The following is a 16,792-nucleotide window of genomic DNA, read 5'->3' as shown; positions in this document are numbered from 1 at the left end:
TAGGGCACCGCCCCCTGTCACACTCAAGGCAGGGTCGATGGGGCGGTTGCGGCGCCACCCCCTGTCACCAACAGAGCAGGGCCAATCAGGGGGTTGGGGCGCTGCCCCCTGTCGCTCACAGAGCAGGGCCCATCAGGGGGGTTGGGGCTCCGTACCCTGTCACGCACAGAGCAGGGCCCATCAGGGGGTTGGGGAGCTCCCCCTTGTCACGCACAGAGCAGGGCTGATCCGGGGGTTGGGGCGATGCCACTGTTACACTCAGGGCAGGGCCGATGGGGAGGTTATGGCTCTACCCCGTCACACACAGAACAGGGCCCGTGTGTGTGGGGGGGTGTGGGGTGCCGCACTCTATCACCCACAGAGCAGGGCCGATCAGGGGGTTGGGGCACCGCCACTCTCACACTCAGGGCAGGGCCGATGGGGAGGTTATGGCTCTACCCTGTCACACACAGAGCAGGGCCCCTGTGTGTGGGGGGGAGGGTAGGGGCGCCGCACCCTGTCATACACAGAGCTGCAGGGTAATCAGGGAGTTGGGGAGCTCCCCCCTATCAGGCACAGAGCAGGGCTGATCAGGGGGTTGGGGCGCCTTCCCCTGTCACCAACAGAGTAGGGCGGATAGGGAGGTTGTGGCCCCACCCCTATCACACACAGAGCCGAAGGGCGATCAGGGGGTTTGGGCACTGCCCCCTGTCACGCTGATCCCGGTGCCGGGAGGCACATTACCCTTTTACTATATAGGATAGAGGCCTGGTGCACGGGTGGGGGCCGGCTGGTTTGCCCTGAAGGGTGTCCTGGAACAGGGTGGGGGTCCCCACTGGGGTGCCTGGCCAGCCTGGATGAGGGGATGATGGCTGTTTGCAGCTGGTCACATACCCTTCAGGGTGGAGGTCCCCACTGGGGTGCCTGGCCAGCCTGGATGAGGGGATGATGGTTGTTTGCAGCTGGTCACACACCATTCAGGGTGGGGGTCCCCACTGGGGTGTCTGGCCAGTCTGGGTGAGGGGCTGAGGGCTGTTTTCAGGCTGGCGGGTGACTGAAGCTCCCAACCACTCCTTTTTTTCTTTCCTTTTTTTTTTTATTCTGGGCCAGGTTTAGCTTTGGCTCCAGCTCTGAGGCCTCTGCTGCTGAAAGCAGGTATCTGGTTTGTTTGGGTTCTATAATCGAAACACTGTATCAACTCCAGCTCTGAGATCCCAGCTGGCTGAAAGCAGGTTTCTGGGGTTTTGTTTAGCTTCTATATTTGTAACAATGTTTCAAACTGCAAGCTCAGAGGCCGGCAAGGCAGGTGGGGAACGTTGGTTTCCTCCTTCACTGAAGCAAGCAAGCCTCATGTTAGTTTCAAGCTGCCTGGCTGCCAGCTGCCATCTTGGCTGGCAGTTAATTTGCATATCGCCCTGATTAGCCAATGGGAAGGGTAGCGGATGTACGGCTAATTACCATGTTTCTCTTTTATTAGATAGAATGGGGAAATACTACACAAACCCTTCTATAAGTTACTTTTGCATTAAACACTGTGCTCCTTTCGATGACAGTGCATTTAGAGCAGTGGTTCTCAACCTTGGCTGCACATTAGAATCACCTGGGAATCTTTTTAAAATCCTGATTTCTGGGCCTCATCCTCCGGAAATTCTGTTTCTTTGTTATTAATGTTGTGGCCCCACCCCATAACAAAGAAACAGAATTTCCGGAGGATGAGGCCCAGAAATCAGGATTTTAAAAAGATTCCCAGGTGATTCTAATGTGCAGCCAAGGTTGAGAACCACTGATTTAGAGCTACTTTGCAATGGCTGTGGCTATTTGGTCTGTATCTAACTCTATGCTCATTGCAAACAATGCTAAAATAAATATTCTTGTGCATTTATCTTCTGTGAACATTTCCTTAGGACAAATTTCTAAAGGCCGAGTTTGCTATGCAAAATATTAATCTGGGTTTTAATCCTTACTTATGTTTGCTTTCTGACTTCCCCATTGCTAGGACTTCTGATATTTCCAATCATATGTCTCTCATATCCTTTCCTACCTTTCCTCCTGGCCCAGTCCCTTTTCTCCACATGCCTGGATTGCTGCTGCAGCCTCAGGTCATGTTACTCTTTGGTTCAAATCCCCCATGCGTAAAACCTGGATCCTTACCCTGAGATCTAGCCAGACTAACCTTGGCTCCCTACCTCTATGGCTTCAGCCCTCCCACTCACTCTGTCAGTCAGTGTACTACAAGCACAACCTCACCATTAAGCGAATGTGCCAAGGAAGCTCCTGCCTCAGGCCCTTTGCACACTCTCTTCCCTCAGCCTGGAATACTCTTTCACCAGATAGTCACATGGTTTCATCTTGTATTTCAGTTAGGTCTCTGCTTTAATATTACTCATCAGAGAGAACTTCCTTCACTCCCATGAAGAAAACTTCATTACACTCCATCCCTTTATTCCATTTTATTTTCTTTGTATCACTTAACACCAACTAAAATAAATACTTGTTTGTGGAATGAAGAACCCCCTAGCTGGCCTCTCTGCTCCAGTCTGTTCAGTTCAACCTACTAAATTTTCCATTGTTTTCCTTTAAAAACCTACTTGGTCATGTCAAAGGTTTCCATAGACTTACTGGTTCTTAAGGCAAAGACTATAATCTAATTTCACTTGCCACGTTCTTGGCCACTTAAACCGGTGTCTTTCATGTCCCAAAGTCACACGGACTCACAGTGTGGCTTCCCTTTGACACTATCTTGCAGGTGTTCTTTTTATGGAATTTATCATCTTTCACTGTTAAATTATACCTGAACACACCTTCTCATATTGGTATTCCTCACCTCTTTTATCTCAACGCTGCATCTCACTGAGACCATCTGCAAGAGAAAGTTTAACAAGCTCTTTGGAGTTTTAGTATCAAGCACTGCTCATTCTTAATTTAAGGTTATTTTTCCCCTGGTGGAGTTTGGAGTTTTCAGAGACTGTCACTGGTTCCTCCTTTAGTCATTTCTCTTTGGAACAATCGCAAATGCTTCTCTCTACAAAGAGATGAAAATAGTCCATCTGCCTGACACCCTAAGTACCAGTTGGAGGTGGGTTGAAATTGCTTTTTGGAGATAGTTCTGACAGCGGAGAGCTCAGTTAATGTTTCGATTTTTGTTTTTAATCTCTTTTCAGATAATACCGTCTACCTGCTGGTGGTGAACCATCCAGATGCTAAGTCCACCGTTGAGCTGTTTAAATTTCAAAAAGAAGAAAAATCACTTTTGCATCTGAAAACTATTAGACACGAACTTCTAGCTAGGTACTGAAATCTATCTATTTCTATTTCCCTTTCATTCATTTTTAGTTTTTCCTTTTGGTTGGGGGATAAGGAGGATAATGGCTCTTCACCCCTCCCTTCTAATTATCACACACTCCTCCAAATGTTCAGTTCTGCAGAAACTTTTGAGGCTCCAAGCCCCTCAGAGAAGATCCATTCCCTGTGGCCCCTTTCCCAGGCAGGCTGGATACTGGCTTATGACCCCTGGCCTCTGCTCTTTGCCAAAAACAGACTTAGTATTTCAAACCCAGTTTCGTAGATGAATTTTGCATCTTGAATGTATTTATTTTTGTTATTTATTTTTATGTTTTTTAAAAAATGGAATCTTAGATGTTTATATGAATTAGAAACACATGCCTAAGAGCAGATCTGAAAGCAGAGGCCTCCAAGACCTTCCTGCACTGCCTCTACTTCAGTGAGGTTGCACATGATTGATGAAATTGCAGGTCTGTGGTAACACTCAGCTCCATCCTGGGCTCCCGGACCACATAGCATATGGAAAAAGGACACAGGCAAGGACCCCCATCAACCCTACTTCTTTGCTTACCTTAGGATTTGATCCATGAGGCAAGTGATGGATTTGGGATAATAATCTGACACTAGCTTCCCAAACAATTTTTATCCTCCAATCATTATGGTTTTCTAGAAGCCCAAACTCTATTTGAATGACTTACATGCAGTATTCAACTACCTCAGTATTTGTAAATCTAGATTTCTTCTAAACCGCCTGTTACTTACATGCAGGTACCTAGCCAAGCACCTGGCAAATAATTTGCACTCAGTGTTACCAGTGCCCTTTCCTCTCCTTTCTTACCTGGTGGTGTTGAAGGTGAAGAAACAGATTGGAGAGAAATTGAGTCACTGGATGAAGGTCAATCAATCACATAGTGGCCGATGAGGAACTGTGGCCCAGGTCTTCTTCTGCCTCCCAGGGATGAGTGGAAATTCAGAGAAGAGCTTTTATGGGAGAGTTTATTCATACAATCGTTCCATTAATATGTTTTAGAAAGAGAATGAGGACACTGAGAATGTGCCAAATACCAAGATCTAAATTAGGGAAAAGTATATATAGTAGGAGTAACATAATGAGCTTTAACTATGTTAGGTGCTGAAATAAACCAATTTAAACAGGTTATTTTATTAACTTTTTACAAATGCCTTCTTGTTTAGGTTTCATTCTTTTACCAGTTTGGATTTTAAATACTTGCAGCCTGGAGTATTTAACTTGCCCCAGATGCCGCCATCAGTAAATGGTACAGCTGAGATTTTAATCCTGGTAGCTTCACTCTGGAGCTGGTGATCTGGGCCACGATGAAATAGTGAAAACCTATTTGTTTCACCATCTCATCTTGGAGATTCAGATTTGTCTAATTTCCCAGGATTTTTTTTCTGGGCCAATTGAAAAAATATTGGTCTTTGGCAATGTAGAACCAAACTGAAAATAACTCCAGTGCCCCAATTCATTGCTCTCTCCACCCAAGGACTACCCTTGTATGTTTTCCGCATTGTATTTAGTCATTGTTTATAGCATTAATTTTTGATTTAAGCATGTTATTATTAATAAGAACACAATGGTCATTATTGGTCATTTAATTGTATACTAGGCATGGTGCCAAGGACTTTGCATTCATTGTTGCAATTTATTCTTACTGCAGCTTTTGAAGGTATAGAGTGAAACCTGAGGCTCAGAGTTCGGTGACATGCTGTGACCCCACAGATGATAGCAAGCAAGTCAGGATTCAAATGGACGCCATCCAGTGTTAAAACTATTGCTCGAAACCATTCTCCTCTGCTCCTTTGTATGAAAATCAGCAAGTGATTGTAAAGCATACTAATTTTGGAAATGTCCTTTTAAAAAAGAGAGAGAGAGAGAAAGCCTCTAACTTGCAGGTTTATGCCTGAAGCCTGTACAGACTAATCTTAAATTCCTAGACCTTTCTCTTTTTTTCTCATTTAGTGATAGTGGCTGCCATTGATTGAGGGTTTAGTGAGTGGCAGGCTCCTTGCAAAGCACACGCCAGGCATTGTTCATTGTAATTCCCACGGCAACTCCACAAATTAAGATTCTGACCCTTAGTCTTATACTAATGAGCTGTATGACTTTGGGAAAATCGTTTAACCTCTCTTTACAGATGAGAAAACTGAGCCTTTGTGCACTTATCTAACTCGCCCAGGAGCCCAGAGCAACGTCAGCGCGGATGTGCTGGCCATTAGGGCCTCCGCAATAGAGGAGAGATAATTCTCTCCCAGATAATAGCTCCAGGAAGCTTCTGTCACCTCAATCAGCAAAGAATGACTCACTTATGTGTTTGCTGTTGTACCTATTAAAGCAGAGAAATAGACTCATATATCTTAGATTTTCAGTAACATAGAGAGAATCAAAATCCGAAAGGGAAAGAAACACACCATAGCATCCTATTTCTGAGTAGCCTTGTTCACAGACATTTTGCTCAGTTTAGAATCATGAGACCTTAAAGCTGGAAGTGACTCTGTAAAGCAGAAAGAGATCAGTCCATCTCTTCCTCCTTTTACAGATAAGGACACGGAGGCCCTGACTTGTGAGATGATTGATTTTCCTGAAGTCACACGGCAAGAGTAGCAGAGCTTGAACTAAAATGCAAGTCACAGTGTTGCCACTGTTTTTTCTCTTGTTTGAGGATGCCTTGGATGTTCTCTCTGAGAATAAGTGCTATATGAGCATAAATAAGTTTTGCCCTGATAATGATTCCTGGCCTAATTTAATGTCTACTGATTTTAGTATCTAAACACACACACACACACCCCATAGCACTATTAAGATACAGTAAATAGGACTTTTATATTGCATTGTAATCACCTCTTAGCATTTCTTTTCTTTCTTTTTTTTTTGGGGGTTCACCTGAGGACATTTTTTAGAGAGAGCAGAAGGGTGGGGTAGAGACAGAGAGAAACATGGATGTGAGAGAGGCACATCCATTGGTTGCCTCCCACACATACCCCAATCAAGGTTGGGATCAAGCCTGCAACCAAGGTACGTGCCCTTGACCGGAATGGAACCAAAGACCCATCAGTCCGCAGGTTGACGCTCTAACCACTGAGAAAAAACGTGGGCCCTCTTAGGGTTTCTTAGAGTAATTGTTGCCTTTGAGGATTGTATAGGTGGGGCTGATTTCATATTAATTCTCTTCCATAACAGGTCATGTGAAGGCTCCATCTCACCTCTTGACTTAGGAATAGACATTAACGAATGCCTGTGCATAACCCTGTAATGTACAATCCCTTCATCCGTATATGTCCTATGTGTGTGTTTGAATTGCAGTTTGAATGATATTGTTGCGGTGGGACCCGAGCACTTTTATGCCACAAATGATCACTATTTTGTTAACCCCTTCTTGAGATCCTGGGAGCTCTATTTTGGTTTATCATGGTCATATGTGGTTTACTATAGTCCAAATGAAGTTAAAGTGGTGGCGGATGGATTTGATTTTGCGAATGGAATCAACATTTCACCTGACGGCAAGTACGGAATCTTTTAAAAATGTCATGCATTTCTCCATATTCTCATTAGATACCTTTTGAAGATATTCTTTTTCTAAATTATGTGATACATTTTAACATGTTATCTTAGTAAGAGGAAATTAAGAAAAATGTAAAATAGCAAATTTTCAGAAGGTAAAAGTTATCAAATCAAAATTTCCTATTTTGTGAAGACATACTTAAAAAAATCTTTTTGTAGGGGAAGTACATTTCAAAAGGGTGAATAAGCATTTAGTATTAGTAAATATTACTGTGATTATTGTTTAGTATTGCTAAAAAATACTGCAATATTTAGAACTACTAAATAATACTGTGATAATCACTTAGTATGACTGAATAGCTTTGCTTTGAAGGAAGATTTTTTAGTGTATAATGAGATTAACAGTACGTAGGTATATATATATATATATATATATATATATATATATATATATATACCAGTAGTGCTGGTTTCTAACAAGTTAAAGAGCTTGCACCAAAATGTAAATCAAGGTACTGCTTCCTTCATCAAAAAAGTGTTACGATGGGAAGAAAAAGCCAACTCAGCAGTGGGCTTAGTGATGTAGCTGATTTACATTATTATCTGGTGGTGGCCCTGAAACAATGCACAGACCAGCATTAATCTAGTGACCACACTTTGGGTAGCACTGAGATATATATATATATAATAAAAGCCTAATATGCAAATTTTCCCCTCAGGAGTTCAACCAACCAGGAGTTCGACCACTTGCTATGATGTGGCTGACGATAAGGGGGAGACACGGAATGAAGGAAGGCCCTGGCTGGCAGCCAGAAGGCTCCAATAAGCCCCTGATCTTGGCCAGGCCTAGGGACCCTACCCATGCATGAATTTCATTCACCGGGCCTCTAATATATATATCTGATGTCTCTATCCATCTATTCCCTTCCTCATCTTGTATCATCACAAATTTCAGAGGGATCATAAGAGAGATAAACGGATGTGTGAGAGAAACATCAATTGGTTGCCTCCTGTATGCACCCTTACTGGGCTGGGAATTGAACCCACAACCTAGGTATGTGCCCAGGCTGGGAATTGAACCCCCAACCTTTCAGTGTATGGGATGATGCTCTAACCCACCGAGCCACATTGGCCAGGCCAGTGACATATTTAGAGAAAGCAACATGAACAGCTTTGCAATTATTCATATTGTCTCCTGGTTTCCAAAAATAGCAGATAATCAAGCAGTCGTTTCTTATTTTGTCCCGAGATCACTGTGCTTAGACTGAACACAGGTCTATATGATGAGTGTGGTGTTGCACTGTGTGCAAAATACTAAAGCCATGGGGTCCAACCAGTCTCAGGGTAGGAGGGGAGGAAGACTTCTCTCAGATCCAGGACCAGCATCTTGTCTTCTCTCATACTTTCTTTCTCTGGCTTAAAACCAGGAGCTGATTGTCAAAGGGCCTCCTGCAGTCTGTTGGGGAGAACCCACTATCCTCTGACATGCAGAAGCTGGGGTTCGCCCCTATGTTGACAAACTAAGAGAAGCACTGCAATGCTCTGTCTCCCAGATGTAAGAGCTGGTGTGTAGGGCTAAATTCCTTCCCTACTGATAAGGGTCAACTGGGTTTCTACCCTTAGAAATAACTTTACAGGATTGAAACTCCTGTGTGCACTGTAAACTCATTAGTGCTGTCAGAATTTGATGAGCATTGAGAGGGGTTCCATGTTCCAGTCTCTAAGCCAAGTTCTTCTCGAGGAAGAGTTATCACAACTTCACTGTCATCTTTTGGATTGCATCACTTTGAGTGCTTTGATGTAGCTCTTTCTTCTTTGAAGGTATGTCTATATATCTGAACTTCTGGCTCATAAGATCCATGTGTATGAAAAGCATGCTAATTGGACTTTAACATCATTGAAGGTAAGATATATTAACACTCTACGTTTGAAGAGTGATAATTAGATTCTAATTGATTTGTGAAATTAAGTGAGGACAAAAGGATTGTCTAATTGGAGTGGGTGAGAACCAATTTTTTACTCCTTTATTAAGAGCCATCAGCATCTTATGTATTTGTTGTTCACTTTTACTTGGCAATGGAGCTGGAAGCAGCCAACCACACATCTCACCTATGAAACTTTGTTTTTTTTCTACTCTAATGAATTTTAAGCTTGGCATTGTCTTCCTAGTCCTATCTTCCTTCCTTTTTCCCTCCCTCCCTCCCTTTCTCCCTCTCCCTTCCCTTCCCTTCCCTTCCCTCCCTTTCTCCCTCTCCCTTCCCTTCCCTTCCCTTCCTTTCTCTTCTCTTCTCTTCTCTTCTCTTCTCTTCTCTTCTCTTCTCTTCTCTTCTCTTCTCTTCTCTTCTTTCTCTCTCTCTCTTCTCTCTCTCTCTCTCTCTCTCTCTCTCTCTCTCTCTCTCTCTCTTTCTCTCTCTCTCTCTCTCCCTCCTCTCTCCCTTTTTCTATCTATCCCTCTCCCTCCTCTTCCTCTCCTTTCTTCTTTCCTCTGCCCTTCCTTTTTTTTTCTTTCTATGTTGATGGAATAGTCAAGATGTTAAGACTTCTCTCAGATCTAGGACAAGCATCATGTCTTCTCCATTACTTTCTCTGGCCTAAAACAAGGAGCTGACTGTCAAAGGGCCTTCCTGCAGCCTGTTGGAGAGAACCCACTACCCCCTGACATGCAGAAGCTGGGGTTCGCCCCTATGTTGACAAACTAAGAGAAGCACTGCAATTAAACTTGGTGTTTAATATGACAGAGATCTCCACAAAATTTATAAAGCCCAAGTACTAGCAATGGCCATCCAGTGCCCCAGCAGCCCATCACCTTGCTGCCTTTGTTGCCAACCCTTGTCCCTCTGCTCCTGCCTCATATTCCTGGAGCTCGCCTGGCAGGGCCCTGCCTCAGGATGGGGCACTGTCCCCTCTGCTCGTGAGATCTTCCTCCAGAACCTCCATGGTTCTCTCCTTCATAGCATTTCCGATTTTACCAGAATGTCACTCAGTGAGGCCTCCCCAACTGCCTAATGTACAACTCTGCTCCCTCTAAACCATACACACACACACACACACACACACACACACACACACACTTCCTATCTCACGGAAGACTTTATTTTCCCTCTAGCATTAGTAATAAATTTTATTTATCTTCTGTTAGCTGCCTCTCCCCCAGGGTATAAGCTCCACAAGGACAGATTCCCCCACCCCCATTTGCTCCTGGAAGAGTTCCCGCCACCTACTGGGCGTTCAACAAACACTTGTTAAATTAGTATGATGGTGCTGGGTTTCAGGGGCCATCTTCTACCCCCACCATGGTCCGTTTTGAGATTTGGGTCAAAAGAAGTAAAAACACAAGAGAGAGGAAAGAGAAAGTAAGAGCAAAGGGGAACATTATGCATGTAATCCCTGCCCCTGAAAAGCAAGACGTCTCTCTCCCGCCATAACTGCCCACAGCAGGAAGCGCTGTCACCAGGCGCTGTGACCATTCCCATCAGCACATCCGAGGAACTGTCATGAGAGGCTTCACTCCGAGAAAATTACCCCGAAGCACCATCAAATGTAACATTATGTCTGACATTAGAAGTCATTGGCCGGGCTAGTTTGGTATTAGCTGAAGTAAAATGGAATTTCACACACTCATATTCGCTGAGGGAATAAAAACAAACTGTGGTTATAGCGATACCTACTTCTGTCAACTGGAAGTTAAAGGATTTCCTAAGAGTAGATCCCAATCCGAATATACATTCGATGCACAATGATAAAGGCATGGCTGCTGCCAAGGCAAGATTGAGCGCAAGGCGTATTTCAGGTTTGGCTTCCACATTGGGCAATAGATCATGCCTGTTTCCTGACATAACTCAGTTAAGACTACCCTTGCAACTGAAATGTTATTCTTCTTTTGGTAGATCCACATTAATTAAACCAGTTAATTAATACCTGGAGTGCCAATAAATTTGATAAGATAGCTGAGACTGATCTCGGAATTTTCAATGAGATGTGGATAGGTTTATGTCCTGCCAAAGTTTGGTACATGCATACAGTGAAATATGATTCAGTCTTAAAAATAAATGAAGTACTAACGCATGCTACAATATGGATGAGCCTTGAAGATATTATGTTAAGTGAAATAAGCTAGACACAAAAGGAAAAATAGCACAGGATCCCACTTGTATAAGGTACCAAGATTCAGCAAATTCACAGACAGAAAGTAGAATCGAGGTTACCAAAGGCTGGGAGAGGGAGAAATGGGGAGCTATTGGGCACAATTTCTGTTTGGGATGATGAAAGTTTCCGGAAATGGATAGCGATGATGGTTGTACGACATTGTGAATGCATTTAATGCCACTGCGTTAAAAGACAAATTTCACATTATGCATATTTGACTATAATAGAAATAATCCCTCCTCTCCCCAAAAATCAAGACAGCCAATGAATTAGTCCCACTTCAATGAGTTGCAGTTATCAAAAAATTGGGATATTTGTTGACAAAGGATACAATTTCCCTCCAAAAGAATAGTTCATTAAGTTTCCTTGACCCAGGAATGTAACATTTTCCAGTTGGCTTTAGAAAGGCATGGAAAGTGGCATGTGCGTGCATTGCGGTGCGTCAGTACCACTAGGAATCACAGACTGCATGGCAGGAGCCCAGCACAGGCTCCCCACGGGCCCCTCAGCATTCCCTCTGCAGGAACCAGGTCTGCTGCTGACTCCACTCTCTCCTTGCAGGGCACGTGGCGGGAGCTCCGGAGTTGTGTGTTGAATGAATGAGACCCCAGGCTTCTGAGTGCCCTTCTCCCACTCTCACCCTGACTCCCAATTCTACAGGCTTTTATCTGCCATGGAATTCACCAATTAGCTATTACCCCTTCCAAAGATAATAGCGGAGTCCTGAGACAAACATTTCCCTCACTTAAAGAAAGTAACTGATCAGAGTAGAATGGCTCTGTGATAGATGGGGCTTGGTCTGTGGAGAAGGCCTGTGGCTGATTTTGACCAGCGCATGCTCACTCAGCCACCTCCTTTGGCCAGCCTGGCCTGTTTCCAGGGTATGAATGAGCGACGGTTTTGCAGGAAGGTGAAAGGGAGACTCTGCCCCGATGCTCAAGCCCTCTAGTTCCTTCAGGGACATGTGGGGATGGCTCTCATTTTGAGGAGGAAGCACAGGCCCGCGTTGGCTCCCTGCAGTTGCCTGTCCACGCTCTGGCCTTTGCAATGTGTTACTGCCCCTTATTACAGGGTCTCTGGGCGCTGAGGTATGCTAGTCTCTGTTGGAGGTACACAGTAGATATTGCTTCTCCAACTGAGCGTGAGAGGCAAACAAATAGATGTGATTTCTTCCCGGTAGAAGGCAGCCAAGATGATGAATGGAGGAATTAAGAATCGTTGGTATTATTTATGATCCTGGTGCAAAGCCTCGACAGCAATCTGTGCAGTCATCACATGCTTGCAACTTATATTTAGAAAATAAACAGCAGAAGAGCAGAGAGTTGGATAATACCAGGAGACTAAAGAAGAAACTTCTTCCCAATTCCAACGCAAAAATTAGACCCAGAGTGATCATTTGTCCTCTGGCTTCACAGCCTACAATTAGCCATTAAAGAAGAGCCTACATTTCATTGACATTCTCATCAGAGAGGAACCTATACTTCCTGGTTGTTTTCTGAATGCTTATCAAAGTATCATCTGTACATGCTGTTTCAGAAATGAACTCTTCTATGCCGCACTTCAAACATTTTTTCCCCTTCAGTTTTAGGGTCACGCGCAGATGTTAAGTCTACATGATTTTATTTAACTTTTCATAGCCTTTGTTGGCTTTCTGTATTCCCTGCTCCCTCATCTGTCCTGGAAGCTGATGGAATTCCCTGGGCACTATTGAAAGGGGCAGAACTGCTGTGTCCCTGGAACCAACAGTGGTGACCGAGGACAAGACAGTAGCTTTCCCTGACATACTGCTCAATCATCTCTCAATGTTTTTTCTCTCCTTTTCTCCTTGTTTTTAATCTGGAAGTCCCTGACCCTTAACACACTAGTGGATAACATATCCGTGGACCCTGTGACAGGGGACCTCTGGATTGGGTGCCACCCCAATGGCATGAGAATCTTCTTCTACGACCCGGAGCACATTCCCGGATCAGAGGTTAGTTTGAAAAGTGAATTACATCAGCGATTTTATTCCCAGATGTTCTCTAGTTGAAAACGTAATTCTCAATTATATGGGCAAATAAAAAGGGCAGGGAGGACACGGATAACTGGTCCAAATGATCAGCTAGAAAAAGGACTTTGACTTGGGGAGGCATTTTAGGCAGAGTCTAGGCAGGAGACAGATGGTGCACGTAAACTGGGTAATCTGAGGGAATTGCATAAGGACACCATGTACACAGCCATGGGCAGAGTGTAGGGAAATCAACAGGGGATAATGCAGAACCCCAGGGCTAGCTAGGGGGCAGGGAATGCTGAGAGAAGCCAGACAAGGAGAGAGCTGTGTGTGAAGGTCTTCTGAGCGGACCCTGGCCTCGGGTTGAGGGATGCAGCCAACCAGCACAGGGAGGAAGAAAGCCTGGAGAACACGTGCCTTGCCTCCGCCTCAGACCTCCCATACCCCAAAGCCCCTTGGTCAATCCTGAGAGTTGGAGGGCAAGAGAACCCTCTAAGTCAGTCTTTGTCCATCTGAGCAGAGTAGAGAGTGGACCCGGGGGCTGGATTAGGATCCATATCTTAATTTTAATAGTGAGTTTCTCCAACTTGAGAATTCACAGTGGTGTAATATATATATATATATATATATATATATATATATATATATATATATATATATATATAGTGTCACATTGCCATGGCCTCATCATTTGTTACCTGCCTTCCTATTCAACTCCCCCTTCGGTATGTGCCCAAGCTGACACCAGGGACCAGTCCTAAAACACCAATGAGCAACGCCTACCTTCCCTGCCGTTGGGAATGTATATCACTAGCTAGAATTATTTTGGACTAAAATACTTTCCTTCCACCTCAGCTTTACTACCCCAAAACCTTATTTGTGTCCGTGGTCTTTAATCAGTGAACTATTTGGTCATGTAAGAACGTGAAACTCATTTGGCCACAGGCATTTTCATGTTTACTGTGACTTGCTAGTGTGAGTTTTCAGTATGTATTAATTATACTTGCTATTTACATCAACTATAGGTTATATTTTTGAATTGGTCTACTGCTCTGTATTCTTTTTAAAGCTACCCCACCAGGAAAAAAAATATTTTATAGCCTGTGTCTTGGATTAAACACACACACACACACACACACACACACACCCAAATGTGTATTTCCAATTACATTATGGCCCTTCATACCTTTTATCTTTAGGTTTATAGGATAATTGTGATTGTGTTCAAATGCAATCCCTTGTACCTTTTGCTCATTCTTAGGTAGTAGGATGCCCTATGGTATGTTTATTTATTTATTAAATGTCTTTATTGATTTCAGAGAGGAAGGGAGAGGGAGAGAGATAGAAACATCAATGGTGAGAGAGAATCATTGATCGGTTGCCACCTGCACGCCCCCTACTGGGGATCGAGCTCACAACCCAGGCATGCGCCCTTGACTGGAATCGAACCCGGAACCCTTCAGTCCCCAGGCTGATGTTCTATCCATTGAGCCAAAACACCTAGGGCTGGTATGTTTAATAGACTTGAAGAAATGTATGCTGTGGTGTGGTCACTGGAACTCAGCATGTTAGATTCTAATTTGTTCTTGCTTGTTAGCTCATTTGGTGAACTTGGGTCATTTGCTATTGCATGGACTTGGTTTGCTGTTCTGGAAAAAATACTTCCTTTCTAATGATGGATCTGTTCAAACATACATAGCAAAAAGTCATAACAGTCCACTATCTAATACACTGCCCTATGGAAGAGTAATTTGGTTTTATTAAAAGAGGTTTAATTACTTAAGCCTAGGTGCACCATAAACTATCTCCCAGTAACTACTACACTTCAACACTACGGCAATTTTCTAAAACATCTGTTTTTGGTGCCAGTTGTTTTAAAGAGGTCCTTTTAAATGCTCCATTGACCCTTTTCTATCTAGACACTGGGTTCCTGGTCTGCCATATTCGGTGTTTTTGCATGTAGGTATCCTTTCTTCAGGTCATTGTATTTTACCCTAGAAAGAGTTGAAAGGGAACTTAACCTAGTCCCATCCATCTCATTCTACAGATGAGAAACCAATGGTGACTAGAACATCCAAAACACAGCCCTGGGCTCCACACTCACCATGTGTTCTTTATAGGAGGGTGAATAGTCTGAAATTGTCATTTATCAGCCCAAATGGTCAAATATTGGCCATGTAGCAGTCTAACATGCTACTACATCGTTGCTAATGATATCATCATATTCCTGCTCAACTAAATGAAGGAAACTGAACTTACAAGATCTTATAGTTGGGAACTTAAATTAAGAGGGATGGATAAGTGTGGTACAGAGATATGTTCTTTTGGGGCCGTTCTTTTTTTTTTATTGCCAGCATTTAAAAACCAAGAATGCCGTAACCGGTTTGGCTCAGTGGATAGAGCGTCGGCCTGCGGACTGAAAGGTCCCAGGTTCGATTCCGGTCAAGGGCATGTACCTGGGTTGCGGGCATATCCCCAGTAGGAGATGTGCAGGAGGCAGCTGATCGATGTTTCTCTCTCATCGATGTTTCTAACTCTCTATCTCTCTCCCTTCCTCTCTGTAAAAAATCAATAAAATATATTTTTAAAAACCAAGAATGAAGTGTAAACATCCAGATTCCTAGTTTATCTGAAAATACACAAAAACTATCCTGAATGCCAGCATGGCAATAATTTTACTACTACGAACAGCCCCTCCCCACAATTTACCAGTCACTACTGCTCCCTAAGGCTTCCCACCCAAGCTGTGCTACTCATTTACATTTCTTGCCTCATCCCTGTAGGCCTGTGTCACTATCTCTATTTAAGATCAGAACCTGCTATTGTGCCAATAAGGAAACAGGCGTCTTATATAGAGAGTAATTTTGGAACAAAATATGATTTACCTAAAGGCTTCTTCTGGAGAAATGACCCATGTTTAAAGTTATGTTTTAATTGACTTTTAAACAAAATTAACCAATTGTTATTTCTTGGATAGGTGATCCAAATCCAGAACATTTTAACAGAAGAACCCAAAGTCACGGTGGTTTACGCAGAAAATGGTACAGTGTTGCAAGGAAGTACAGTGGCCTCTGTGTACAAGGGGAAATTGCTGATTGGCACTGTGTTCCACAAAGCTCTTTACTGCAAGCTCTAACAGGCCGAAATGCACCCACGCCATGGGAACTGTGAGCCCGTCATTTCAACGGCGTGCCACCTCGAAGGGACCACAGCGATCTCATTAAACAATGAACGTTGACCCTAAATTAGGCCACGGTTAGGGATGAAAGTGCTGTTTTACTGAGAACAGAGATGATTTTAAGGTTTTTTGAAAGTACAAAATCAAATTGGTCTTGGGATACTTGTTTACCATTAAAAATCCTTTCCAATAAAATGGCTAAAATTTTGGTCATGTAACAGTATGTGACCTAACAGGTACCTTCCCTACGACATAGGTTTTCTGAGTGCACGTGACTTATTGCTGCCTTGCTGAGTCTTGTTCAGAAAACAGGAGAGCAGGCTGGCTTTACGGGTCATCAGGAATCCAGAAGCCACCCAGGGACTCCAGTTCACATGCCGGGAACGGGATGTGCACTAAAAATGACCCTTCAACTCTAGGCACTTCTCCTGAAGCAAAGCCATTAGACATATGGCACATCAGACTTACGTTTCCCCCTCTACGTATGACTTTCTCGGTAAATGTAAACTCAAATGCCTCAACTTTCCTTCTGCTCTTGCTTACTCAGTTCTCCTCTAGCAAAAGGCATGCAGGAAAATCTTAAAATTCTTGGGAGTGTTGTCACACTTGAAAATTACCTGATGTCTGTTATCTCAGCACACATTGTACGTTTTAGTTTCTTTCACCTGGTAAAAGGAAGAAGTTTGTTCACATCAGT

The 16,792-nt window shown here is 43.5% G+C and overlaps 1 protein-coding gene across 1 annotated transcript in view; it reads left to right on the top strand.

Annotated features, from left to right (window-relative positions):
• The window catches only part of PON1 (paraoxonase 1), a gene marked incomplete at both ends in the record, with an annotated part of 36,224 nt that extends 20,171 nt beyond the window's left edge, over positions 1-16,053 (top strand). Inside the window, 5 exons of the mRNA XM_081102608.1 lie at positions 3,141-3,267; positions 6,584-6,784; positions 8,603-8,684; positions 12,771-12,899; positions 15,895-16,053. Of these exons, the coding sequence (XP_080958734.1) occupies positions 3,141-3,267; positions 6,584-6,784; positions 8,603-8,684; positions 12,771-12,899; positions 15,895-16,053 (698 nt within the window). The remainder of the gene's footprint in view (positions 1-3,140; positions 3,268-6,583; positions 6,785-8,602; positions 8,685-12,770; positions 12,900-15,894) is intronic.
• Between the last annotated feature and the right edge of the window lie 739 nt (positions 16,054-16,792).

Source organism: Myotis nattereri (assembly GCF_964212035.1).
Source record: "Myotis nattereri genome assembly, chromosome: 11".
In the NCBI taxonomy this organism is placed as follows: Eukaryota; Metazoa; Chordata; class Mammalia; order Chiroptera; family Vespertilionidae; genus Myotis; species Myotis nattereri.
This window is presented reverse-complemented; position numbering and strand designations above follow the sequence as displayed.